At 49.2% G+C, this 27,145-nt stretch overlaps 1 protein-coding gene across 1 annotated transcript in view; it reads right to left on the reverse strand.

Annotated features, from left to right (window-relative positions):
* FGF18 (fibroblast growth factor 18) overlaps window positions 1–27,145 on the reverse strand; it is a 66,281-nt gene that overhangs the window by 28,686 nt on the left and 10,450 nt on the right. The window contains exon 4 of the mRNA XM_066560186.1: window positions 12,454–12,634. Within this exon, the coding sequence (XP_066416283.1) occupies window positions 12,454–12,634 (181 nt within the window). The remainder of the gene's footprint in view (window positions 1–12,453; window positions 12,635–27,145) is intronic.

Here is a 27,145-nt window from a genome sequence, read left to right on the forward strand (position 1 = left end):
ACCCACACCACGTGAGGCGTTTTGTTAAATGAGGAGGCGATAACACAGATAACACAGCTGACATCTCGGCATGGAGAGATGCCTACTGGCACTGCTCATCTCACAGGGAGCTCCAAGAAGCTCCTTTAGAACTGACAACAGACTTATCCCACAGGTATTGCCATCCTTTGGTAGGTGGCTACCATAGAAAGGGCACATCAGTTGTCATAAGCCATTTTACAAGAACATCTACAAAACTACACAGACCTGTATCAAGCAGAGCATTTCCAATACAACCAAGTCCCCAGACAGAATAGTCTATTTCTCTTTAGGAGACTAAGCAAAAATCAGGAAGGCTTTCCTCTGCAAAGGTTGAGAATAATCAGGGTAGAAGAGAGGATGGCAGTTTTTAGAACATTTATTACTCTACACAGGAAGGTATTTTGCTCCTTGTTGGTGCAGGCAAGAGGTTGGGAAAGGACCTGGCTCAGCCCTGGAAAAAGCAAGAGAGGGATTACAAAACTATGCTTGTAGTCTCAGCTTAACCCACGAACCTGCACAGCATTCAATGAAAAAGGTTGTAAATGCTTCATCAGCAACATGACCAAGCTAAAGAAAGGAAGGGCAGATCCAGAGGGAAATAAATTTACTCCAGCGTTACCTTTCCCTACAGCTTGCTATTTATTGAAGAAGCAGAAAAGCTTCAGCGTGCTTCAGGATACAAACGCTGACACGGAAATTCAGAGCCCTGAACCACCTCCAGCAGGGAAAATATACTGACCGCAGTCTCTTTGGAGGTCAAACAAAATCAATAGCCTTTCTCTCCAGTCTGTCTCTAAACTAAGCTTCTTTCAAAGACATCCAGAGAAAATGGATCATCTTTTGTTGTTGTGTGTGGTTTTGGGTTGGGCTTTTTTTTGTTTTGCTTTTTTTTAAGTGGTCAAACATTCATAGAAGCATAAGAACTCCTTCCTCCCTAAGCATACTGAAAGGATTGTATAGAAGTCAACACTGCCCATCAGTTTTACTACACAATAGATGAGTTATCCACTTCTTGGGGAGGAAACCAAGCTGGAAGCTGCTTAGTGCTCGGCAAGAGAGGAAAAAATAAATCAATGCGTTTTGCTTGATTGGGGTACGTTTAAAGCTGGTTGTCAATTAGTTCAACACAGTTTGCTGTTAGAGAGCACAACAGTTTAGCCCCAGGAGCTGAAGTTTGCTGCATTTCCTCAGATTCCTCCTGCTGAGAGACAGATATTGGATGCAGCACAGAGGAGGAGAAGGGGTGAGGCTGAAGTCACAGCCACAGAGTGGGAGCCTGACATCAGATACAGCCAGCGGGGACCATTTTCTTCTGTTCCGAGCACACAGCACACCAGGCTTGTGTCCAGAGAGGAGCCGAGATGAGAGCTGCTTCTCACCCTGATACACGGCACGCCTCTCCCCTCCCAGCACACATCTTCTGAGATAAACTACAGCTTACACACCCTTGTGTACCAGATGGTATCATCCGTTCCACACGAGGGGGTCACCCCAAGCTGAGCAAAAGGGCAGAAGGACCAAAGCGGGAGGATGAAAAACTTTGCCTATCTCCAGTTTTTAAAGTAATTCTTAAAAATCTCAATACAAAAATCCCAAATGGGGACAAACCACAAAAGTCACTGCCCTAGGGTCCCTCTGAATGCATCCAAAGGAAAATCAGAGAAAGGGATCACCAATGCCTTTACCTGCCAGTTCTGTTCTGACAATCAGTGTTGAAAGACACTCATTCAGGCTGAGAAGGCTCTCAAGAGGTGACCCAGCTCAACCCTCTGCTTCGAGCAGGACCACTAGAGCTGGGGACCATCACTTCTCAGCTGTGCTCCAGCTACCCTGCAACAGGTCACTCTCTGAGCAAGTGACATCCTGATCTAAGCACACCTAAGGGTGGCATTACTGTGTCACAGGCATGGCTGGAGAGGGACAGACACATCTGCAGCTGACAGGTGTCCCAGCACCACCAGCAGGGCTGAGCACTAACCCAGCAGAGTGAGCTGCCCCCGGCCATGACCATGAGACCCTGGTGCCCTCGCAGGCACAGGGAGTCACGTTTGCCAGCAGGCACCCATCCCACACTGCTGGCCTGTGCTGGCAGAGCCTCCACGGGCTGTGCTCAAGCTACGCTGTGTCTGCAGCCGCCCTCCAGGCACAGCACACCTGACTCACGGCCGGCCTGCACTCACACCACGGGAAGGAGGGTTTGTTCCCTCAGCCGATGTAAGGGGCACCTCATTTCCGAGCGAACACATTTAGCATCCTATCATTAGGATCTTAGTCCCGTGCCCACACGGGTCTAATGGTGCTGGAAAATCCTGGGGAAGCTCAGAACAGGCTCCAGCAATGGTGACCATCAAACGTCCACCCCAGCTCCAGTAGCAGCAGGAACAGCCAAGGCTAGGAGCTAGAAACAAAAGCGCTGCTTCTTTGTAATGCTTTTTTATCTCCCCTCCTCCAGCCCCCCCAGGTGGGACAATTTACCCGGTGACTATAAAGCTCTTACATGTGCTTGTTAGCACCCCCAAATTAGTAGGTGTAAAGTCAATATCCTTTTGCCTATTTACTCCTAATGAGTCACCAGTCAGAAACTTCACTTGAAAAAAACGGTTACAAATGCAGATGCCGAAGCAAATGAAATAAAGGCGAGAATCACAAACGTTGCACAAAGGCAAGGGGCTGGGCACACCACACAGCACCAGGCCATTGTCACCGGCTCAAACCTAACAGCTTTGATTTGCCTCCCACCGGCTAAAATGGTTTGAAATGCAAGGTCTGAACAAAGGTGCAAGACACAGGAGGAATGGGAGGCACTGCTGGGCACTTAATCTCCTTTCAGTCTCACACAGGAGCTCCAGGAATGGCTCTGTTTAAGTCGGTGGAGTTTCGGGAGTGTAGGAAAAAGGATAATCAAGCTTTGGCTGTAACAGAGATCGAGCCCTGTGATCCCTCCATGCAACCAGCAGAAACCTTATTAGGGATTTATGCTGGTTACCTTTAGGCAAGTTCCTTTGGCACTGGAACCTGGGCCTACATCACTGATGCCGAGAGGACAAGACCAGCTTTTGGGAGCTGTGGTGTTCACCTTCTAACTAACCAAGTATGTGATTTGAAATCAGGAGCCTGAAGCATCCCCCAGTCTGCTTCAGCACTCACCCCTGCAGACTGTGAGCCTTGCAGCTGTCCCTGGCCAAGCACTGGGGACACCTGGACAATATTTTTAGTGGCGTTTCTGGTGCTTACATGCCATCCGATTCCTAGCCCTTCCCTGCTGCTTCTCTACTCTAAGGTCCTCACAGCCTCCAGAGGCTGGGGGTGACATCCCTCTCACAAAGTACCTCAGAGCTCCCCTCTCACATTCCAACAGCCATTTCCTCTCCTGCTTGTCCTTCCAAAAGCACTTGAGTACATCAGATATAAACCAAAGCACACCAGCTCGAAGCCAGGATCCCAAGCATGTCACCCACCATGTGGGTCAAACACCAAAGGCTCATATCACCATCGAGCTGCTCAGGAGCAATGTCTGCTCCTTCTCTGCCCCACCAGCCCAGCTGTGGGACGAGGCCAGAGCAGCTGAGCAGCGCAGGAGAACAAGGACTCCTCTCCACAGTAATACCTGGGGCCAGACCCCTCCAGCCAGCACAGCTGCTGTCACTGCTGGAGAACACCCAAAACTCATCACAGCTGAAAGAGGCAGGGCCACAGTGGACGGTGGGGTTTTGTTCATATTGCTCTGGGAAGAAAGGCACCTTTTTTGGCAGCTGCAAATGCAGAAGAGGAGAAGGCCTCCAGGCACATGTTTCAGCTCACAGAGACAAGGGCAAAAATATCTGAGCACTACCCAATCACGCTTCAAGCTCCACCATTCCAGGCAGCATCAGCAAAGGACACATCCCAAGGCAGCTACAGCACAACTCAGGGACCCAAAGCTCAGGATATATTGAGAAGGTCTCAGCCCCTATGTTCACCATGAAAGCATGAACTGTCTATTATGGGCATTCAAAAATACTGAAAGTTCTTCAGGGACCAAAGTGGGCACTATTTATTGCTGACACAGCTTATTAAAAGGGATGCTTGCTGAGTGCAGCTGCCTTGAACCCCAGTAGCCCCACACTTCCTCACTGGATGAAAAGTAGGTGTTTCTTATTTTTTACTGGGACTTCTCACTGCCTTTACATCCAGCTCACCTTCCACTTCTTGCGAGCACTGCGACCGCAGACGCTCCACACGTGTTCTCCTCTGCATCCGACTGGCAAGCAGTCTGGAAAATGCCAGTATTGGAACGGCCTGGATTCAGCGGTTTCTGAATGCTGATCGGACACTATTTCATTCAAGCCACAGATAGTCATTTTTGGGGGGTATTTTCAGCTCCCTTTCTGGACTCTTCCAGCTTTCCAAGCACCATGCATCAGCAGTTTCTCCTCTTCACAGCTTCGTTATTTTTCACCTTTCTGCCAAACACCAGTGCAGTTCTGCAGGACCTGGGCTCTTCCCTGTTCCTGCAGACAGCCAGGCAGTGCTACTGGCCTTGTTAATGTTTGCTGTGCTCCACCTTGCAGCTGCGGAAATTCCTGACTATCTGTTTTTTCAAAGAGCTGAGGTGAAATCCGAGTGACTGAAGTACCTTATTTTTTATAAATTTAACACCTTTCTTGAGGAACCCCCAACCTGAAAACAGGAACAGTCTCACAGCATCTCAAAGCACCAAATAATTACTTCTACCCAGGCTACCAGTGTGGTCTCCGTTAGCACTGTCTCCTTAGCATTTCTCCATCTGCAAAGCTTTCATCCTGCTGGCACACCATGGGCTGAGGGGGTTCTGGGCTGAGGAGGGACACGTGAGGACACTGAGATGATGAAATTCATGCTGCTTCATTATACATGAGGAACAAAGTTCCTTCTGTGTCCAGTGTCTGGAGGGTCCAGCCCCAGCGTCCCACCACCCCAGATCACCCTTCCTGGAGTAGGAGATGCTCCAGGTGAGGTGTGGCCAATGCCAACACCACCATGAGTCTCCAGGAATCTGACTTTAGGAATCTCAAACAACAGGCAAGTGAGGTTCCATGATAACTTCAAGGAGAAGTGTAATCTTCACATCAAGTTTTGTATTCCCCATCCTGTCTTTAGTTAGGCAGTTTTTAACAGGGTTATTGACATTTCTTATTCTTTCCAAATGTTTCTTGTGAAGAAAAAAATTCTTTGGCCACTTGACATCGTGTATGGGAATGTACACAAAGCAAAATGTACAAGAGCATTTGTTGATGATGTTTTCCTTCCTTCTTCTTCAAAGTAAAAGCAATTAAAAACCCTTTTGGAAATGCAGACTAGCCTATTTGTAGGGTACTTTTACTTGCGCCCCAAGAACCGACTTGAATTAATCAATGACTGGCCAAATGCTTAGACATGGGAAAACCTCCGAGAGCACAAAACAAGGTTTGGTAATAGGCACCAACACAAAACAACTGCAGTAAACCCAAAGGAGCTCTCAGCATTTGTGCACAGAATCACTCCTGGCCTAGAAATATACTTAAAATTATGCAAACTTCTTCCAGAACTTCATCACAGAATGATCTGGGTTGGAAAGACCCTGAAGATCACCTCCCAGTGTCCCTCCAGCAGTCCCCAGTACAGATTTCAGACAGAAGTAATCACTATACTGACAAGCATAGAGCATTTCTGGAGCCATGGAGGAGAAAGGAAAGCCCTAAGTTTGTTTCTGTGTTATTTCATCAGAGCCAGGGAAGAACATTTAACAAAGCAGATGCTTGACCTTCGTGGGAAAGCACCATAAACACAGCAAGGCAGGAGCAGATAACATCATATTGACCTGTCTTCAGGGGCTGGCATTCACATTTTCATAAAGTGTCTAAGAAGATAAATCACTATACTAATAATATTTGTATTGATTATCTAAACTGAAGCAGCAATCGACTCCATTGTCTCACTTCCTCTTAAATTGCTCACAGATGGGATCCTATTTCCTATTCTGCATTTCTAATGGGAACACTTAAATCACAGTGCGGAATTATACACACACACACACAAACTGTTAACAAAAACCCTTTTATGACTCACATGAAAATAAAGATTTTTCACTTTGTAGCTCACTTTCTACTCTACACAAGAATTAAAAATGACAAATTATCAGCAGATCCCTAAATTACCTCTCCTCGTTATTTCTGAGTCTCTAATATTTGCTGACAGACAGGCCTATGCTTTCAAAACCCTGACCAGTGCTTGTGAGACTTGTGAAGTATAGACACCCAGTTAAAAGGAGATTCTTTGTTTCCCCATGAAAGTCAAGGTTCTTTAAGCTATCTCAAGATCCAGCAGTAGGGAAATCTAAAATCAGTGCGGTGTCAGAGGGAAAATAAACGTAAGGCTTTGCTGTTATGCGGGTACAAAACAAGGACTGGTGCAGAGAGACTCGGCTTCAGGTGTGATGCTGGTTGCAGCAGGAGCTCAGGAGAGGAGCTATCAAAATCAAAAGTAAAGGAAATTGGCAACAAATTAATTGTTCAAAAGAGGTTTGTCATGAATCAAAAAGGCTAGGATTTTTCTCAAACTTCTCATCCTGCCTAAGCAAGGCTTTTCCCCACACTGCTGCGAGCACAGAATATGGCAGAATAAAAACAGAAAATGTCTTCAATATACAGATGGTTTGTATAAGATGCTAACAGTGTGTTTCAAATAGAACTTTTCAGAGCCACCAGGAAGGTGAGGGCAACCAAGAGCCCTCGCTGCCCAGAGCAAGCTGGGAGCCCCAGCTCCATCCCCAGCCCCAGCTCAGGTTTCTGCCTCACACAGAAGCTCTTCCTGGCTCAGCAAAACCCTGAGCTGCCTGAAGCTTCAGCTCATCCCCTCATCTGCTTTCAAGGAACAGCTTCACCGCTGCCCCACTGCAGATGAAAAGGGGAGACGTTTTAAGGAACAAAATATAATACAGCTCTCAGGGATTGCTAGGCAAGCAGGGAAAAGCCCAGAGCCACAGCACAGCAGCTGGAGGGCAAAGGCTGCTTGGCTCAGGCCTGTCCCCAGGACCCATCTGACTGTACAGCTGCCATGGTGAATGATCATCCCCTACGCTGAGGTCAGCTCTGCCCCCGGGCTAAGTAAGTGAAAATAAATGGTTTAGAAGATAAAAGGTCTTTTAAAAAATTTATTTGTCTTGTTGTGATGTCAAAACTGTAATGGGAAGAGACTGGAGGCAGCGATATGTGGGTTAAATGGGAAACAGCCATTCTGATGGGTCAGCACAATAAATTACAAGGCAGATCCCAGCTCATGCGGGATTTGGGGCTGAGCTGCACTGACAGACAAAACCTTGCACGCACCTGTTCCTGGAAAGAAAAGCAGCTTGGAAATACACGTGGAAAAACTGCGGAAATACAGCGATATTTCACAAATCAAAATTGATGTTCGGACTACATCTCTTATCTTTCTTGCACAGAAATTCTGAGTCTTCCAGCCACAATGAGTTTAGTTTTTTACTCCTGCTCTTTCCAGGAGATGGATCAAAATTGATTCAAACTATTCCAGGAAGGGAAAGGGTTAATCAGATTTCCCAAGGCAGCTTGCTGTTAAGGTGCCAGAAATACTGAGGGAAAGAATGACTTGCTAAAGATGGGACAATGGCACTGGTATTTTGCATTTGTTTCCAGGCTTTCAGATAGAACAAATGGGAGTCATTAGTGAAATGAGTTTAGGGAGTTCTAAATTAGCTGTCAGGCTGCCAAGCTCGAAGAAGTGCTATGTCAGCCATTAATTCTGGAGAGCACCAGATTACCCAAACCTAGGAAGGAATCCTGCAAAATTTAGAGTCAATTAAAGGAGGCTATTTTGCTATAATATTTTCCACACATATTACACCTCCTCATGGAACAAAGCCCACTTCTACCACAAATGAAATCTCTGGCAGGATGGAGTGTGGCTGATGTCTAGACAGCAGTAATGTGCTCTCCGTGGGCAGGTCCGCTGGCATCTCAGGGCAGCTCCAGCTCGAGCAGGAGGTGGAGGCTGCAGGGCTCAGCAGCCCGGCTGGAGCGGCCCCAGGAAGTGACACCCGTTTGCCTCAGCGCCTTGCTGTCTCTGTACCACCCAAAGCAGCGCATCTGTGTGGGGCGTGATGTCTGTGCCCACAACGCCCTTCCCCTTCCCTCCTGACCCCACTGACAAACCCAAAGACCCCAAACCCGTCCCTCGGGAGTTCTGAGCCGAACCCGCTGAGCCGCGGGAGCCTCCAGGGGCTGGCACCGCCAGGGCACAGTGCCCGGTGCTGATGCCCCACCTGTGCCCTGCCCCTGCACAGGGTGTCCCCAAATAAAGCCTCCACGCTGTAGACGAGAGAGCTTATCGGTAGGACGGTTTATAAAACACAGGGTTTGTAACTTCCTGAGGGACTTGAGAGTGTTTTTGAAGCTGTGATGGAATGGATGCATGGAGCACACACCACCTGGAAGGTGCCGTTCAGGGATGTACCTCTGTCCCGAGCCCAGCCCCCGGGACACCCCCACACTCCGCAAAATAAAGTTCTCTCCACCGAGGGGAGCAGAGGGCTCTCACACCTCTGCACTGACGGCTATCGCTGCTCCATGCCCCGTAGGACAGCAGGACTGGGAACAAATTAAATCAAAAACCTCTGAAATACAAATGAGGCAAAAAATGCCTTCACCCAACCAAGAGAGCTCTGCCTGCCCAACTGCGCCGGATACACAGATCATGAACAAACAGGATAGAATGTCTTCTGCCTTTTGTGAAATGAAAATAAATGAAAGGATCTAAGGTTTCAGGTCACTGATCCCTCTCTTCCCTATCTGTACCATTTATCGGAGGTAGATTATAAAGGTTCCAGGTCCTTTTTTTTTTGTCAGCAATTTAATGGTTGTTTTTTCTCCTTCATCCTTTCATTTTCTGAATGAAAGGACCACTTAGGAACCTGTAAAGCAATAATAAGCTTATAATAGAAATATTGTTTTTCTGGGCCAGTGCAAATTCTTTCTGAATAGGTTCAAGGGATTAAAGTAAAAATGCAATTTGTATATACATCAGTCGTTTAATTAGTTTATAGTCTGTTAAGAGATAATATTTTGCTCACACAGATCATCTATTATCTAAAGATCTCAGAGCACTTTAGGAACATCAATTAAGCCTTTAAAAAAACAACCTTGGGAGATAGGTAAGTGTATTTAGATTAATTAGTGTTGCTGTGAGCAGTAGGCATTATTATTAGATTTAATTTAGTCCAATAATTGACTTATCTGTTAATGGATTCTAAATCATCCGAGAAGGGATCAAATCCATCTGATTAAATGGATTACATCGACTCAATTAATTCTATTAACTGACTTAATTTGACATTTAATAATCCAACACACAGGACCAGATCTTGGCCCCAAAGAATGCATAAACCAAAAATTACACACTGGAATTGTTACGGCAGCAGAATTATGCATTGCAGAGCATGCATTTTGCCTTGCACATGGCATTTACACACCTGGATTAAACAATCAATGGGGATTCCTCTGCCCTGGGATCCCCCAGCCCTGCAGCTGCGTTCCTCCCTGACCAGGGCTGGCTGCTCATTTTGCTATACTTGGGGTGGCTGCTTGGAAAGCAGAAGTTCCCTGCCTGAGATCTGCCACCTCCCCTCTCTTCTGGGCATTCTCTGCAATCAAGAGGTGACAAGTTTTACAGAAGTCAATAAGCCTTGCAATAAAAGTAATCTCCCTTCAAAGGCAGGACAACCCTCCCATTTGGAAGCTGGATATGTGGAAAGAAAAAAAAAAGGAAAAAAGAAACATTTGGACACTGTTGTGAATATAAGGGAAGACGGGAAAGAGGTGTTAAAACATTATTTATTCCGCTATCCTTAAAACGGGCTGGTGCTAAAGGGCTGGTGATGAGCACCAGGGACCTTCGCCCTGACAGAGCTTCCCACGTGAACCCTGAGCTGGCGTGGCCCTTGCCCGATGTCACCTTCTCCTAATTGGACCGGGCTGTTGAGAGGATGCACGGCTGGAGCCAGCTCACGGGCACCTTTGATCACGTCTCTTGCCTTTTTTTCAGACATTTCTCAGACGTGTTTCTCCTCCTAAAACCTTCCCCAAGCTGCAATCCTTAGGCCACCAGCCCACATCATCCTCGCCGTGTGCTCCCCCAGCAGGGCCGGGGCAGGAGCCGGTGCCATCTGCGAGGGTGGCACAGCCCGGCTCTGTCACGGCCAGGGAAAGGGCAGGGGGACACTCAGCCATCTGCTGCGTGGGAGGAGAGGTGTCCTCCTCCAGATGCAGACCTGATCGGTAAGACGGAGATGTGGATCAAAAGTTTACAACTGTTGAGATTCCCAGACCCGGTTTAAGCCTCTCTGGTCTTGATCAAAGGTTACTCCATAATAATGCCTCAGGGGGCGGGGTTCCTGGCACATAATGAACCCTGTGTCATTGCTTTTGTGTCCAGGTTGGGCTGTAACACAGATGGTTCTCACTCCAGTAACTCCGACATCTCTCCCCCCTCCATTATCCCAGACAGGAGCTTTGCGTGGATCCATCCCGGCCCGCCGTGTCCCACCTCACTGTCTTCCCGATTATCATGCTCCGAGTGTTCCATGCCAAGCAGCACCAAGAGCAGATTTCCATAACCTTTCACAGCGCTGGGGGCGAGAAGGCTCCACAGCCTCGGCGCGTTTGCTGAGAGGCTCTGGGGACGGAGCCGGACGGGGTCTGGGGGAGCAGGCAGGGATGGGGAGCGGGGTTTGGAGACAGGCGAGGATGGGGAGCGGGGGTTCGGAGGCAGGCAAGGATGCAGGAGTGGGGGTTTGGTTCCAGGCAAGGATGCAGGAGCAGGGTTTGGAGACAGGCAAGGATGCAGGAGCGGGGGTTTGGATGCAGGCAAGGATGTAGGAGCGGGGGTTTGGATCCAGGCAAGGATGCAGGAGCGGGGGTTTGGAGGCAGGCAGGGATGCAGGAGCGGGGTTTGGAGGCAGGCAGGGATGCAGGAGCTCCCGGCCGAGAATCTCGGGCTCTCACGGCAGCAGCGCCCTCGGCCACGAGCACGCTCCCGCACGCGGGGTTTGTTGTTCAGACACGATTGCATATGTATGAAGGGGACAAGATGGGCTTTGACACATAAATTAGCACTTGTCAGCTGCTCCCGGGAACACTTCCCTGATGCACCCACTGTAAATGCCGCCTTCTTTCACCGAGAGGAAAACTCCATCACGGCACCTGACAGCCACCGCGGGCAGCAGCCGCACCCGGGCGGCGGCGGCAGCGCCCAGCGCCTCGTTTACACATCAGAGCTCAGGAGGATGAATGCCATAAAATGACACAATAATTAGCAGCCAAGTGGCACTTTTCATTCCTGTAATATCTGGGAAAAAATTTGGGAATGACAAAGGGCAAGGTTGATGAGACGTGAGGGCAGGGCTTTCTCTGAGAGAGGGGCTGACCCCACACAAGTGCTTTGGGGGGGTCACTCCCTACCTGCCCGGTGCTCTCTGGCTGTCGCTTCCCGTGGCACAGCTCACGCTGCCCCTGCCCCTGCAGTGGCAGCAGCTGCCCTCAGTGCTCAGCGTGTGCCTCATCCGTCCTGAAGCTTCCCGAGGGAACAACCGCTCCCAGATTTTGACCTGCCCTCCCCGTAGCTCAGCTCCATCTCACCAGTGCTGCACCAGACAATCCCATACGAATGGCTGAGCCAGCAAACTCTCACACACACCTCTGCAGCAGCACAGGAACTCAGAGGGCTGCACATCCCAAACACAGACAGGACCAGTGTTCTCAACAGCCCTAAACTCCTCCCAACAGCCAACTAGAGTAAAAGCATCTCAGCAGAAACCATCTCAAAATGAACCAGAATTACAGCATTTTTCATAGCCCAGGCTCTAGCAGCGTTTCCAGCATGTTGCTTGTGTGCAAATCACAAGAAGAATAGTTGAATGTGCTGTCAGCACAGGGATCCTGCAAGATCCACACACTCGAGAGATTCAGCTTGAACTCTGGGGTACCCTCAAAGCTCTCAAAGTCTACTTTCAGTTTAAACCAAATATCCCACCACCCGAAAAGAAGAAAGGGCTTCATTCAAACACTGGATTCACCCAAACACGAGCTCAAGAGTTCATGGGGAAAGGACTTCCCCAATCACCAATTTAGGTATCATTCATGAATTGCAGTAAACACACTGTGAGCTCATGGCCTGGGGAGAAAGACATTTTGTTCAACCATATACTAATAAATTGGGGCATGGCAGTATTGTTGGAACTGCCTGCAGCTGGGAGGCAGCACCAGCAAAACAAATCTCATGTTCTTAACCTGGAAATGTTATTTTTCCTTTTATTTTGGTTTTTATTGCTCTTATTACTTTTCTCCCAAGAGGTTCTTAGCACAACACCCTGGATTAAAGCCTTTGACCTGAAGTCTGGGGGATCCCAGTAAATATTCTTACCATATTTATCTCCATCTTCTCCTTTGGCACTGATCCTCCTGCCGAGCACTTGGATGTGCTTCCCGCTTGTCCTGCTGTAGAGCTGATAGAGCCGGAGCTGCTTCCTGCTCACATCGTCCCTCGCTCGCGTCTGGTTCTCCACGTGTATCCGAAAATCCACATTCTCCTCAGCAGCAAACATCTGAGATGGGTGGAGAGTGGGGAGAGAGAGCAGAACAGAGCATGAACACAACAAGCTCTGGGGCAGAGGGACTGCAGACTGGCCTGCCAAGGGCACTGGCACTGGGGACCTCAGATTTGGCTGCCTTTCATTTGGCAGCAGTGTTAGCAGCCATCCAGAGCTGATTCTCCACTGTAAACCAAATCTGGGCCATTGTAATCAAACTGGGAGTTTTTGAATAAAAACTTCTGATCATCCCTGCTTTGATTAAATCCTAGTCAGCCATGCTGACCATAAATTAGGCTCCCCACTGCATATGCGCAGCCTCTACCAGGTTACACAGGCCCAGACTGGAGAGTGGAGACAGCCGAACCCTTCTCAGAGATTTGGTGCATCTCCTTCAGCAGCTGCACTGATTCTCTGAGTTAACTGCAGGAAAACATCAAGGGGAAAAACTCTTTGTGTTGCCCTTAGCAGTACAGACTTCAACTTCACACTGGCATAAAGTCCACTACAATAGAAGTGACACTTGTACACTCTGCAGCTTAACTGTTTGATCAACTCTGCTCTGCAGTGAAGCCACCTCATGATCCCCAGCCATGGATGTGTTTCTGTCCACCTCAAAAGGGGTCACAGGAGGACTGGTGAGAGTCAAACCAGCTTTTCCACCAGTGGCTGTGATCAGTAGGGGTCTGACAACCTCAGCCACCTCATCTGTTTCTTCTGGCCAAGGGAATAAATTAACCTTAGTTCACTACAGCTTAAATTATTACCATAAACTTTTCATTTTGTTTCCTATTTTAAGTATCCCCAAGAAATATCAAAACAGGAGTCCCACTTTTCCTTCCAAAGAGTCATCCTGACTTGCCCAAGGTCAGAGGACCCAATAACACCACTGTTCTCAAGATGCCTTCCCAAAGGGGAGACTGGGCAGCATGCACCCAAAAAGCTCTTCACACCCAAACAATAGGAAGCCCCAAAAATTGCTCCATGAACTGTCCATCTATGATCTGTGGAGCATTTGCACCACAACATCCACACCGTCCACTCCAAACTCACAGATGGGCAACATTTTGGTGGCAGACTTTACAGGACAACAAATGACATGAAACATGGCCTGCAAGCAAAAGTGTTCTGATGTATCAGAGTGAGGAGGGAACTGGCAATGAAAATGGAAAAGGTCAATAAATCCTTGTTCAGATCTGCTCCAGACTAAAACACATAAAGAAAGTGGCCACAACACACCAAAGAGCCCCACTTCAGCCTCCTGCACATCACCTCATGCCAGCAAATACAGTGAAGCCTGAAAGTCAAAACCTCAATAGAACTTTGCAGCATTTCCAGTTATCCTGGGGACACCCAGGCCTGCAGCAGGAAGAAAAGCAGTGTTGCTGAGCACCAGACCTTCAGAAAGCACCCCGAGCCAAAGCCCAAGCTCAGCACAGCAGCAGCAATGAGGTTCCCAGTGATGCTGTGGGATTGCCTTCGGTGCTCTTAGTAAAATCTGGGATTCTGGTATTGATGTTTTGAGGAGAAAGTGATTTATCTCTGATTTGGCTGTCAGAAGCCCATAGGGAGCTGAAGGCACAGGCAGAGGCTGGGCAAGGGAGGCTCAGGGCAATGCTGGGACATTCACAGTGCTGTCAGAGGTGACAGACAGGGGTCACAATATTTCACACTCTCAGAAAACAGGGTGGCCAGAAGCTGTGACCCAGAGCTGGGGAGTGGGAGGAGGAGCAGCCCCTAGCCAGAGGGCATGGCAGGGTGCCACATCAGGATGCTGACAGAGCTCTGGCCAGCAGAGAGCAGGGGTCTGCTTGCCCTGCCCTCTCCAGGCACCACAGCTACACCTGAGCGAAGCACACAGGACTTGACTTTTGACAGAAATCATATTAATTTATTTTTCTCCTTGCTATGTCTTTTCTTCCTTTCTTTTCAAATCCCATTGCTGCAAAGGATGCTAAACTACCAAACCCAGAAAGGTTCCAGTCATGCTGACAGTCTGCCTTGTGCCCACAAAGCAAGGCTATTTGCAGCTAAAATTCTGGCTCCATTATTTTAAGATTTAAAACAGATTTTAAATCAAGATGACGTCGTTACATTGCTTTCACCACATGTTAATGAATTTCACATTTTTCTAGGAAAAAACCAAAACAGGTGGGATTTGAAATGGGGGGAAGGGCAAGTTGCTTTGCTTTTTTGGAAACTCCCAACAGAAAATGCAATCTGTTTTCCAAAACATGTTTTAATTATCTTCTAATTGTCTCTGGAGCACTCAGAGTGCAGAGGCTCCAGCCTGTAGCTGCAGTGCCTAGGTGGGCCCAGGAACACTCATGGAGCATCCTGCACAGTGCTCAGCTCCAACATGTCACCAACACACCTTTGTCACCACTGTCCTGCCTAAGATCAGCTAATTAAGTGCCCCTTCCCTTTGCAAGAAGGGCACCAGCAGCACAGGGGGTGACATCTCCTCTTCCCCTGTCCAAGGAGCTGGATGGCCCCACCCTTAGCCAAGACCTGAAGTAGCTGATGCAGGAATCAGCAGGTGATGCTGACCCTGAAATACAGCCAGCCTAGCCTGTATCACTCCACCACTTCCCTAGAAGTGCCCAGTTCTGCCCAGGGCAGAAATCCTGGAAGAGGAACAGGCTGCAGGTTCCCTTGCGGCTGAGCTGTCCCCTGGCCAGAAGCCGTGGTTAAGAGCAGAAGTGAAACCACCCGGATTTAGCCACCTGCTTAAAGATAAGCTCACACTTAACCACCCTGTGGAAACAGGATGCTCTGCTGGAGGGTGGCCAAAGGGAATTACCCATGCCAGCCTGGGCTGCATCTGGCCTGCAGCAGAGAATATCAATACCCCCCAAAAAATTTCACGCAGTGTTGATTTTATGAGATAAAACTTGTTTGATCATTGATAAAATCCACTCTCACAGGACCCCTTCCCTACAGGGTACACTCCCTCAAGCAGCAAACCTCTCTGAGATAAGGAAGTCCATATATATATACCAAAAGAGAGACTCTTCTATAAATCTCATAAAAATTAGTAACATATGTCTCCTTTGGCAACTGATCACCAACACTCAGTCAGGGAGGTCACCTGAAACCAAGTACACTCACCCTCAAATACACTTGAATGCAGAAATGTCTTTAAGTCCCTTAAACTGAAGGGCTTTCACTCCTGTTCACCAAAGCAAGTTTTCCTTTTTTGTTTTGACTATTGAAATGCTATTACTGCACATAACACATCATACACAAAATGAGGCCCTTTTTTGCCTTTCAGTCTGATCATCCACATCTCCACGTAGGCAGCAAAACAGACCCTGGGTCCAGAGCTCCACACAACAGGTCCCTGAAGGGAAGGGCTGTTTGCACCTTCTAGCTCCTGAGCAGCACTGTGGGACACAGGAGACAGGACTCTGTCCTGTCTGGCATCTGTCCAGCTGGTATGGGCTGTTGTCTGTGCATGTCGATTTCAGCATCTCAAGACAGTGGTTTTGTGTAACTCCACCTCATTCCTTGGCAACAATTTATAACCTGCAAAATTCCAGCTGTTAAATCAGAGCATTGAATTTCATTTCATTTTCACTCTTCCTCTCTTTTCCTTTTCCATCAGTTTCTTATCCATTTTTTATTTATTTGTCACTACACCTTTCAGTGATAATATCCAGCTACAAGTACAGTTGGCTATCCAAAGTTTATGCAAAGGAATAAACAGCATTTACTTTAAAAATAACCATCACCTCCAGCCCCAGAAGCGACAAAAATGCCTCACTCATGAAAGGAAGCTGCTCTCCCTCGTCTGTTGTCCTTGCCCGGTCATTCAAGGTGGAGCATTCAGTTCTTCCTCCTTTCCCAACAAGCCAAAGGAACCAGAAATTACATCTGTCTTCCAGTGAGTCCACAATGGGAGATTTTCATGTGCTTTTTTGCCAAATGAGTCTCAAATAAGAGTGGATTTCATTTTAAATGGCTTTACAATGATCCTTCAGCTTAAAGAACGACTGCCCTCTTTGTTAAATCCCAGACAGAGGGTGAGGGAAGGACCATTTTGCTGATGCAGCCTAAGGTTTCACTGTGCATTAATCCAAGAAAAGCTCAGGAGCAGCAGCAAAAGCCTCCAACAGCAGCTCTGTGATGTCAGCCCTGCACAGGCTCGTGCCCCATCTCTGCACTCACGGATGCCTCCTGTGAACGGAGCAATCCCAGCCCAGCCAAGGTCAATGAAAGCCTGGCTGTGCCAAGCCACGTTTGCAGGATTTGGCTTTCCACCCAACCAACCTCCAGCACTTTGGATTGTTCTATTTCAAGCTTTCCAGTAACGGGGGATGTTAATCTGTTATTGTTCATGTCATAAAGTGTTACAGCATGAGATGTCCAAGGCCCACAGCATACCCAAGTTAGCTGGGAGCTGGACTTGAGAATTTCCTGGTGTTTTGCTATTTATGCTACAGAGCACTCAATAGAGAGCTCCGTATGTCACTCAACCATATGTCATTCCCCCAGCTGAACCAGGAATACAAAATCCCTCTAGCTAAGGGCCATACCAATTGCAAAAGATAAACAAATCAGGCTATTCAAAGTCCTCTCAAACCCCATCTGATAAGCAGGAAATACTTATTACCTTTCAGCCATCAAATCAAGCTAATATTAATGATTTTCTCCATGACCTTCTAAACACATGAAAGTTAACTCAATAAGGTCAACAAGAGGATATCCAAGACAGATCTCTCTCAAGCCCTCAAAGGCAAGTAACAAACCACTTTGCTTCCATGACTTTGGCAGAATTCCTGTATACAAATCACAGCAGGATTTGCTAGCTCCCCATGACAGCCACCCTCAGCACACAGTGAAACACAATGCACTCCTTTTTCCTCCATTTTAACTGCAAAGTCAATCCACCACCAGGATGTTGTTACCATCGTGTCACAGAGCCTCCCACAGCTAGACAGGAGTGCTTGGGTGTGGTCCCTTCTGTGGCTTTAGGAGCATGTTTGGAAAAGCAGCTCCATGCTCAGATATGCAAAGAAGGTACCTTACAGTGAAGCTCTGCACATCCAATGGGAGAGAGGCCATGGTGCAACAGTGCCAGAATTCCACCAATAGAGCTAAGCCTTTCCAAAAAACAGAACTTAGAGCTTTGCTTTGGTGTTTGTTTCTTCCCGATACCCATGGAAAAATATTTTTGTCTTGAAAAATAAATATCCAAAAATTTAAGCTGCACTCTTAAACTGTGGGAGATGTCACCATGGATGGTGACTGTGCACCTTTTGGGATGGTCTGTGAGAAAGGGCATGCAGCACTGTGGAAGTGGTTGTTCAAAGTGATCAGATATGAGATTCCACAAAAAACTTTACCAATGGCATTTACATTGAAATGCTTTTTGGTATTTCTTTTTGGTGAGAAAGCTGGAACAGGAGAAGGAAATGGGGTGATGCGGGGGTCAAGCCTGCCCATCCCTTTGGATTTCAGAAATGTTAAATAAGACCCAAGGAGAACACATTTCCAGGGCTTAGAAAAAGGGACACAGCTCCATGAGGTGACACATACTTGGATCCAAAAGCTGTTCTGCAAGCGAAGCCTCCTTTCCTCTGGAGAGCTGCCTTGTACATTCAGAAAGGCAGATTGAATCTCCTCGGGCAGTGCCAGACCTCTGTTCTCTCTGAAACACACAACCTCTGAGAAATGCAGCCATCACTCAGCCACACCTCCAGCAGCTCCAAGCCCCCGCTGGCTGTCCAAGCCATGCACCACTGCAAAAGCAACGCATCTGTCGGCCTTGGAATGGCAGGCACAGTGTTACTGAGCCTGGTATGAAACCAGGAGGGAGGCTGGAGGGAGCGCCAAACAACTGGAATCTGAGAGTTTGAGGAAATGAATGTTTTATGGCCCATCAATCAATATTTGACCATTTTCTAGAGAAAGATGATGCCATCTTCAAGAAAACTAAGTTCCTCCTTTTGATGGTGGAATGAGCCATAGCCAGAACTGTGAAAATGCCCCATGTGTGATACGCTGAGATTCTAAACTTGTTGCACCCTGGGAAATGGTTAATCCTGGCGAAGAGCAGGGTTTCAGCCTTGATGAATGGCTTTTAGGAGCCCAGCTGGAGGCAGGATGTCGCTCATGGCCTCTCATCACCCCCAGCCTCCCATCTCCCCCTGCACCTGTCTGTTCTCACTGGCTCAGAACAGGTTACTGCCAGCAGCTCCCAGGCCACATTACTGACAATGTCACCATGAGCAGCAGCAGCTCAGCTGCCTGCACTGGGCAGCCCCAGTGCCCCCCATGCCCCTGAGCTGTGCCCTGGTGCTGCAGCACCAAAGGGGCCAAGACTGAGCCCCCTCCCAGCACCCAAAGGCAGCTCTTTCCCACTGGGACCAGTTCCTGCTACCTGTGTTGACCAAAGCAAACCAACCTCATGTACCTCAGCTGAGGGAGATCTGCGGGATGCCACAGCTTGCCATGGGCTCTTGACAGTTCAAGTCTCCAGAAATACAGTTTAGACCTTAACTATTTTTCTTATTTTTCTCCAATTCTGATATATCCTGATGATAATGATGGTGACGATTATTAGTTAACAGCTGGTATTATTTTACCATGCTATCCATCAGGCAAGGAGCAAGCAGGGCTTTTTCTTTCTTCCTTTCTTTCTTTGTCTTTTTTAATGCTTGTTATATCTCTGCTATATACTTCCTCTCCACACAGAAATATCCCTTCAAAGCTTGATATTATTGAGCAGCTTTCAACCATGCCCAGCAGAGCCATGTATTCTCTGCATTTGTCTGGCCTTTGTTTCTAGGAATGAAATACCAATGGCTGAACAGTGTGACTTCGTTTCACTCCTTCATTCCAATACTTGTTCTATTTCTATCCCACTGGGTCAAACTCACCTATTGTGAGACCTCACCGATTTCAATTACATCAGGGATTAATTTGTTCCATTGCGTTGAAGCTGTTAATACAATCCTGGCTGGCTCTAGATTAGAAAAGGCACGGTGAGACCTCCCTCACAGGCAGTGTGTTTAACAGCAGTCTTGATCTTCAGTTTTGTTCGGCGGTGGGGTGGGTTTTTTCTTCCCTTTGTGCCCCTTTGCCCCTCTTTTCACAATCTTCCCCTTCCTTTCTAAATTGCCCTTATCAGAACTGGGTGGTCCTTCTGACTTCCCCTGTGCCTGGCCAAGTGTTGCCTCCCCGAGCCGCTGCCCAGGGCTTGCGAGGGAGGTCGGAGCTGCAAGGTCTGAGCTGACACCATACAGGTGTGACCACTCCAGCTTTGGCACCTCATCTCTGCATGGGGCTCCAGAGGAAGTTTCTGTGTTCATCCATGTCCCCTGCACTCTGCTAACCAGTGGCAATGTCCTTCACTCTTCACATGGGCCACGCTGGATCCCACATCCCTGAGAGGCTCTGTGCTGCTGTCCTCACTGCTCACTCCAGGACACGCAGATTTCTCAGAAGTCATTTCATGTCCCTGTCCCTCCTCACAGCATTGGTGTTGCTACAAAGAAATCTGCAACAGGCTTTGCAGAACAACCCCAACCAACCCCTGTGAAACTGTGGGACCGGGGAGCTTGGCATGCTACAAATGCCTCCACTACCTTAACAAGTACCCTTATTTTCTTGATGGAGAAAGCACTCCTGCTGAAATAACCTGCCCTGGTATGCAGGAATTAAGCCCTTGCCCAGCACAGGTGGCTCTGCACAGGTGAGCACAGGGCCGAGGGGCTGCCTGCCCCACCCAAGGGTGCTGCTATCCCCAGGGCCCTCTGCTGCTCACCCAGGGCTGGAGGAGCCTGGGTGGCCACAGCAGTGGGGCTGAAGTGGGCAGAGCTCCCAGTGGGTTGTTCCTGGGACAAAAGCTGCAGCACCCCACTAAAAATACTTACCAGCAATTTGTTCACCCCTTCAATTGGACCCGAGTCCAATTACTGAGAAACCTGCCAGGTTCAAAGCACCCCTGACCTTTTCTCCCCTTTCCCCAGGGGAGATGCTCCTGCTGCAAACCCGTTTGGCCACAGCAGCAGGGCAGAGCAGAAACCCCAAGCCCACTACCCTGAAACTGGTCAGGCATTTCCTAAACCCTGGAAAAAGGCAGAGTTCTTCACCACAAGGACTTAAAATGTCAATTTGAAGCATGGGCCTGCCAGGTTCAAGGTGACATCTCTGCTCTTCTGCTTGATGCCAGCCCAGTTGAGACCCCGCCACAAAAACAGGAGCAAAGGCACAAGATACAGAAAACCTGAGAGATACTCAGGAAAACCCGAGGGATACTCAGGAAAACCCTGCCATCAGAAGGAGATGGAAGATCATCCAAGACCAACCTCCCCATAAGAGAATAAACATTTGCTGGGGCAGCACCTCAGCAGTGATACTGTGCTTATCCTAGGAGCTCCTTTCATCTGGTCCCCTGGCATCCTCCAAGGAACACAGATCCCTGCTCCCACTGCAGAAAAGCAACTCCCTCTAGGGTAAAACACGGCAACTACCGAGCAGTACACACCAGGGCAGAACTCACAAAATACCTTTCTGCATTGCATTTGCAAAGAAAACAGAGACTTGGTCAGCAACTGTCCCCACAGCAGCTCCCAAGTCCTGACCTCAGGTGAGAGGTGGCTTCTCTGCTGATTCAGCAGAGACACTTGGGGACCTAACTGAATTATCCCAGCATCACCTTCCTCTGTCAAATGTCCTCTCTGGAAATCTTTTACTAAGCTCCAGTCAGTTCCACTCCTGCTCATTCTGACAAGGTAACACCCAGTGACCCTCTGTGGGAATGGTGCCAAGGGGAAGGAAGGGACCTCCTCAGGAGTCCCTGCCATTCACACCAGCCTCGTACCTGCTAACAAAAGGATCCAGCAGCAGTCTGGCATCCTGATTTCCCTCTGTGACAGAGTCCCCTTCCTGAGGAACCACAGGATGAGTCATAGAATGACCTGGGTTGGAAGGAACCTTAAAGATCACCTGGTTCCAATGCTGCCATGGGCAGGGACACCTCCCACTGTCCCAGGCTGCTCCCAGCCCCAGTGTCCAGCCTGGCCTTGGGCACTGCCAGGGATCCAGGGGCAGCCACAGCTGCTCTGGGCACCCTGTGCCAGGGCCTGCCCACCCTCACAGGGAAGCACTTTTCCTAATATCCCATCCATCCCTGCCCTCTGGCACTGGGAAGCCATTTCCTTTTGTCCTGGCACTGTATCACCTTGTAAATTGTCTCTCCATCTTTTTTGTCAGCTCCCTCACTGCTTCACCACTGCCTGCTCCTGCCTGAGGACTGATCAATTCTGCTTGCACAAGTCACCCTCAATGTTAGCCCCAGTCTGTTGTCCCAGGCCATGCTTGGAGCATTTTTGCTCCAAGTTATGAACTCTGCTCCAGGCTGTCCATGGAGTGCCCACAAAACCCATCAGCATTAACAGGGAGAAATAAAAAATATGCTGGCTGGGCTGGTCTGTAAAGGCTCTTCCTCCAGCACAGCCAGGATCACCCCATACCTTCCCTTCCCTTCCCCAAAAGCCCTTTGAAATACATTCTCAAGCCCTGTTATCTCTCCCATTTAAACCACACTCCCTCTATCATTGAGAAATCTCAAAATAATTTATAAGCCCACAAGCTCCTGCACTAACAGGGCCATAAATCACATTTATAAAACCCATCACCTGCTGTTCCAGGGCTGTGGCCCCGGGAGCAGCTCCCCAGCTCTCCACAGCCGCACGTTCCGAGGACAAGGCAGCTCTGGTTGCACCAGCCACAGGTTCGTTCCCAAGCATCCAGAGAGGATCCCAGCCAGTGTCCTGCCTCTCTGTGCTCTCCCCATCTGACCCCAACACAAGCACACAAAAGAGGGTTTTCTTTGCACAAAATCAAACCAAGGGAGGAGGATGTTTCTGGCTACTTTCCTCAAGGAAAAAGGTTGCCCATCTAATAATCCCTAAATGAGCAGTGGGTTGTTGGGCTTTCATGTTTGCCTTCGAGCCTCCCCTTGCCGTGCCAGGTCGCTGGTTTTCTTTTCCACAGAATTGCAAAACCCCTGAATAACAAGATTTGTGCATGGAAGTGCTGACACAACCCTTAACTACAGCATCCTGAACATGATACCAGAATAAGGACGCTCCCTGTGTGGCCCAGCCTATGGATAAATAAAGCATTTCAGCAGCCAGCACCGACAGATCATAAACCTCCACGAGCATAAATACCAACAACAACCCAAAAAGATTAGAGGGCTTACGGGCGAGGCATGCTGGGATGATTTAGAGTTGGGGTGGAAGGGTCATTATTGCTGAATAGGTGGGGGTGAGTGGGCCACAGAAATCAATAAACCATTCTGCTCCCAGGGAAGGAAGGGGCCACGCTAATTGTGCAAACACACATTTCCATGGCAGGCCAGAGCTCTCCGGCTCACCCGGCACGGGGGGATGCAGGGAACCCACTCCACGGGCTGAGGGACAAGGACCTCAGCCCAGGCCATGTCCCAGCAGCTGTCACTCAGGGCACAGCTCACCTGAGCCCCTTGCTGGGCACAACCTGCTGCTGGAGGCACCTTCAAATGAATGCAGATGCAGGCAACATTCAGCTCCACTAATTCCACTTTCAAGGGAGTTAATGTACAGCTGGCACAGGTATCTCACTTGCTTTCAGCATCACCATCAAGTCAGAGCTTTCCCAGTGTCCAGTTCTAGCACTGAACAATCACCCAATGAGTCCTGCCAGCACCAGTTACCCTCAAGCACCAAAGACAACTCTGGGACCCATTTAATCCTGATCAAATAATCCTATTTGGAAGTTTCCACACTGGCATCAGAGATGGAGGTGGCCACAGAATGAGCCACAACAGCTCTCTGGATCCTCCAGTGAGCACAGACCCAGAACTTTGCAGATGGGTTTCCAGGCACAGAGTTCAAAGGCAGTGAGCAATTCCCAGTTCCTCCTTGGGTCCTCCCCATTCCCAATTTTTCTACTGTTTTCCCTCACCTTCTTTCTAGGAAACACAGTAATGACAAAGAGACACTCACTTTGGAGAGTGAAGTTTATTTATAAACAGGATAAATCTATACCATACAAATACACAGCTGTTTGTACCCAAGGGGCCAAGGGTAACCAAAGCCCATTCTGGGGACTCACCAAGGAGGGAACCAGCAGCATGTGGCAATGCCTGTCATTCCCAGGAAGAAGCCTGAGCTCACAAGCACATACAGGTGCAAATGGTGGCAGTTTTTACTCCTGCTGGTCGGAACTAGGTGCTGGTGGTAAAGCACAAGGACCTGCTCTGCTCCCCCTGCATGAACCAGTCTCCTCCTCTCTGTCCTTCCAAAGGTATTTAAAGAAAACACTGTCTAGATCAGTTAATAAAATAGCTTGAAGTTTGCCCAGCCCACATCAAGCTTACAGCTTGCAGTCAATGGATTTCAACTTGACTTGGGATTTTAAGAGTTTTTAAAACAAGAAATTTCATCTTCCCTCCAGAAATAAATTCTTCAATAGCTTCACTGCAAAAATATTCCCAGGAATGGACAAGTCTACTACTTATGTACTAAAGACAGCCTGGAAAAAAAATCAGATTACTACTGAGCCTTATCAAAAATATGGCATAAACCATGTGTTGACTTTAATCCAAACCAAATTGTCAATCTGCCTTCAGGATCCCATATAACAAACATGAGCCTAGGGTCAGAAAAGAAAAGCAGAGTTTGTTTTCTAATAGAAGATTTGTTCTGATCTCTATTAGCCACACTTCTGCCTGGAAATATTTACACTGCAAACACCAGGCAAATAGGATTTCTTATCTTTCAGCTTTGTTGAGTTAGGGAAAAGCCTCATTTGGTATTAATTAATTTAGATTGCAAGTTTCCCATTTTCAGGGAACAATTCTCAACAGTTTAGGAAAATAAATCTGTTTTTTAAAATATTTTAAATAAGGGAAAAAATAAAGTGGTGTTAAAATCACTGAGGTTTGGGCTGCTGCATCCCTGCACAACTTGGGGGTACCAGGGAGAACCCCACACGTTTTGATCCGTCCATCACCAGTCACCAGCAGTGGGAAAATGCTGCTGGGGGAAAATTCAGGCCAGACATGGGCGGACACAGACATGAGACCTCGTGGCATGAAGCTGGGGATGCCCCAGGAGCCCTTTCTTTGAGCACTGGGGGGATGTAAGGCCCCGTGCCTCGTCCAGACACCCCCGGTCCCTGTCTGGTCTGGGGACACCTTCAGGTGCCACCCCCCAGGGCCACTACCCAGCACAGGGCAGCTCTGCCAGCTGAGCCTTGCTCACCTCAGATCAGACTTTGCACAAATTTCCTTTGGAAGTGAAACCCCACAACTGAACCTGATGGTGCTCGGTGTCTTGGCTCACACGGTGATGGTGCACACTGGGGAAATCAGGCTCCCACAAATGAAAGCTGAGCAAATCAATTCAATTTTCTTGTTTGCTACATTTAAAGAGCAATTAAATTCCTATTACCTACTCCTTCAACATAAACAGCACAAAGCAAGCCGTCTGCCTTGCTGGCAGACTTCTCCCATTTATTACAGGACAAGGGGGAAGGGGTTTAAAGTGAAAGAAGAGATATATAGATAAGATGTTAGAAAGGTGGTCAGGCACTGGCACAGATTGCCCAGAGAATCACAGAATATTCTGAATTGGAAGATACTCATTAGGATCATCCAGTCCAACCCCTGGCCCTGCACAGACACCCCAACAGTCCCACCCCTGTGCTGTCCAAACACTCCTGGAGCTCTGGCAGCCTCGGGGCTGCTTCATTCCTGGCAGTGTCCCAGGCCAGGTTGGACACTGGGGCTTGGAGCAGCCTGGGACAGTGGGAGGTGTCCCTGCCATGGCAGGGGGTGGAACGAGGTGGGCTTTAAGGTCCCTCCCAGCTCAAACCATTCTGGTTCTGTGATGAGCAGGGCAGACTCTCCATGCTGGCCAGAGCTGCCCTCACTCCTCCCTTCCAGCCTGAGATGTTCCAGCTTTGAGAATCCCAATGGAAACACACAGAGTCCCTCCCATGCCCATAGCCTGGGGTCAGGCTGGCACAGCCCAGCTCCCAGCATGGAGCTCCAGGTGGAATTGCAGGGGAAGCTTGAAGCACTGCCTGCTCCCTGGGACAAAGATGCCTGTGCCTGCAGCAGTGCTGTCTCTGCAGCAGCAGCAGTGCTGTCCCTGCAGCAGCAGCAGCAGTGCTCTCCCTGCAGCAGCAGCAGTGTTGTCCCTGCAGCAGCAGCAGCAGCAGCAGCAGCAGCAGCAGCAGTGCTGTCCCTGCCGCAGCAGTGCTGTCCCTGCAGCAGCAGCAGCAGCAGTGCTGTCCCTCCTGCAGCAGCAGCAGCAGTGCTGTCCCTGCCGCAGCAGTGCTGTCCCTGCAGCAGCAGCAGTGCTGTCCCTGCAGCAGCAGTGCTGTCCCTGCAGCAGCAGCAGTGCTGTCCCTGCAGCAGCAGTGCTGTCCCTGCAGCAGCAGCAGTGCTGTCCCTGCAGCAGCAGTGCTGTCCCTGCAGCAGCAGCAGTGCTGTCCCTGCAGCAGCAGTGCTGTCCCTGCAGCAGCAGCAGTGCTGTCCCTGCAGCAGCAGCAGCAGTGCTGTCCCTCCTGCAGCAGCAGCAGCAGTGCTGTCCCTCCTGCAGCAGCAGCAGTGCTGTCCCTCCTGCAGCAGCAGCAGCAGTGCTGTCCCTCCTGCAGCAGTGCTGTCCCTGCAGCAGCAGCAGTGCTGTCCCTCCTGCAGCAGCAGCAGCAGTGCTGTCCCTCCTGCAGCAGCAGCAGCAGTGCTGTCCCTGCAGCAGCAGCAGTGCTGTCCCTGCAGCAGCAGCAGCAGCAGTGCTGTCCCTGCAGCAGCAGCAGTGCTGTCCCTCCTGCAGCAGCAGCAGCAGTGCTGTCCCTGCAGCAGCAGCAGCAGTGCTGTCCCTCCTGCAGCAGCAGCAGTGCTGTCCCTGCAGCAGCAGCAGCAGTGCTGTCCCTCCTGCAGCAGCAGTGCTGTCCCTCCTGCAGCAGCAGCAGCAGTGCTGCCCCATCAATTGCTGGCGCTGCTCTGATCTCAGCTGGCCAGGACGCTCCCAATCACCGCAAGGTCGCGACCACAGGGTCAGAAACCTGCACCTACATACATCATAATTTATTGTACAGCTAATCAATACTGCACTGCCCTGTGCAGTCCTACAGTGCAGCCTCACACCCAGGGACTGAGGTTGCTCATGTAGGGTCGTAACCTTCCGGCCTGGGAGGGTAAGGGGGCCAAAAGCAGCTTCGTGTTAGAGCTGGAGAACATGGCTGGAAACAGAGCACAGACTCCACTCCCTGTTTGTTCCTACAATGCAGTCCAATTCCACCTGTGGTTTGAATTCAGCTTGGGAAGGCAAATCCAATTATCTGACCAGGATTGTACCTCATACTCCAACGGGAGAAGCGATGCAACCACACTGTGAGGAGATCACCCAGGGTGTGACAGGAAGGAAGTGACCCCAGTCCTGGTGGTCACAGCACGGCCAGCTTTCAGACCACCCCTCTCCTCAAATGGATAAAAACCATCAGAGAAGCAGCAAAATGCCCTTC

This window comes from Molothrus aeneus, chromosome 15, assembly GCF_037042795.1.
Source record: "Molothrus aeneus isolate 106 chromosome 15, BPBGC_Maene_1.0, whole genome shotgun sequence".
NCBI classification, from domain to species: Eukaryota; Metazoa; Chordata; class Aves; order Passeriformes; family Icteridae; genus Molothrus; species Molothrus aeneus.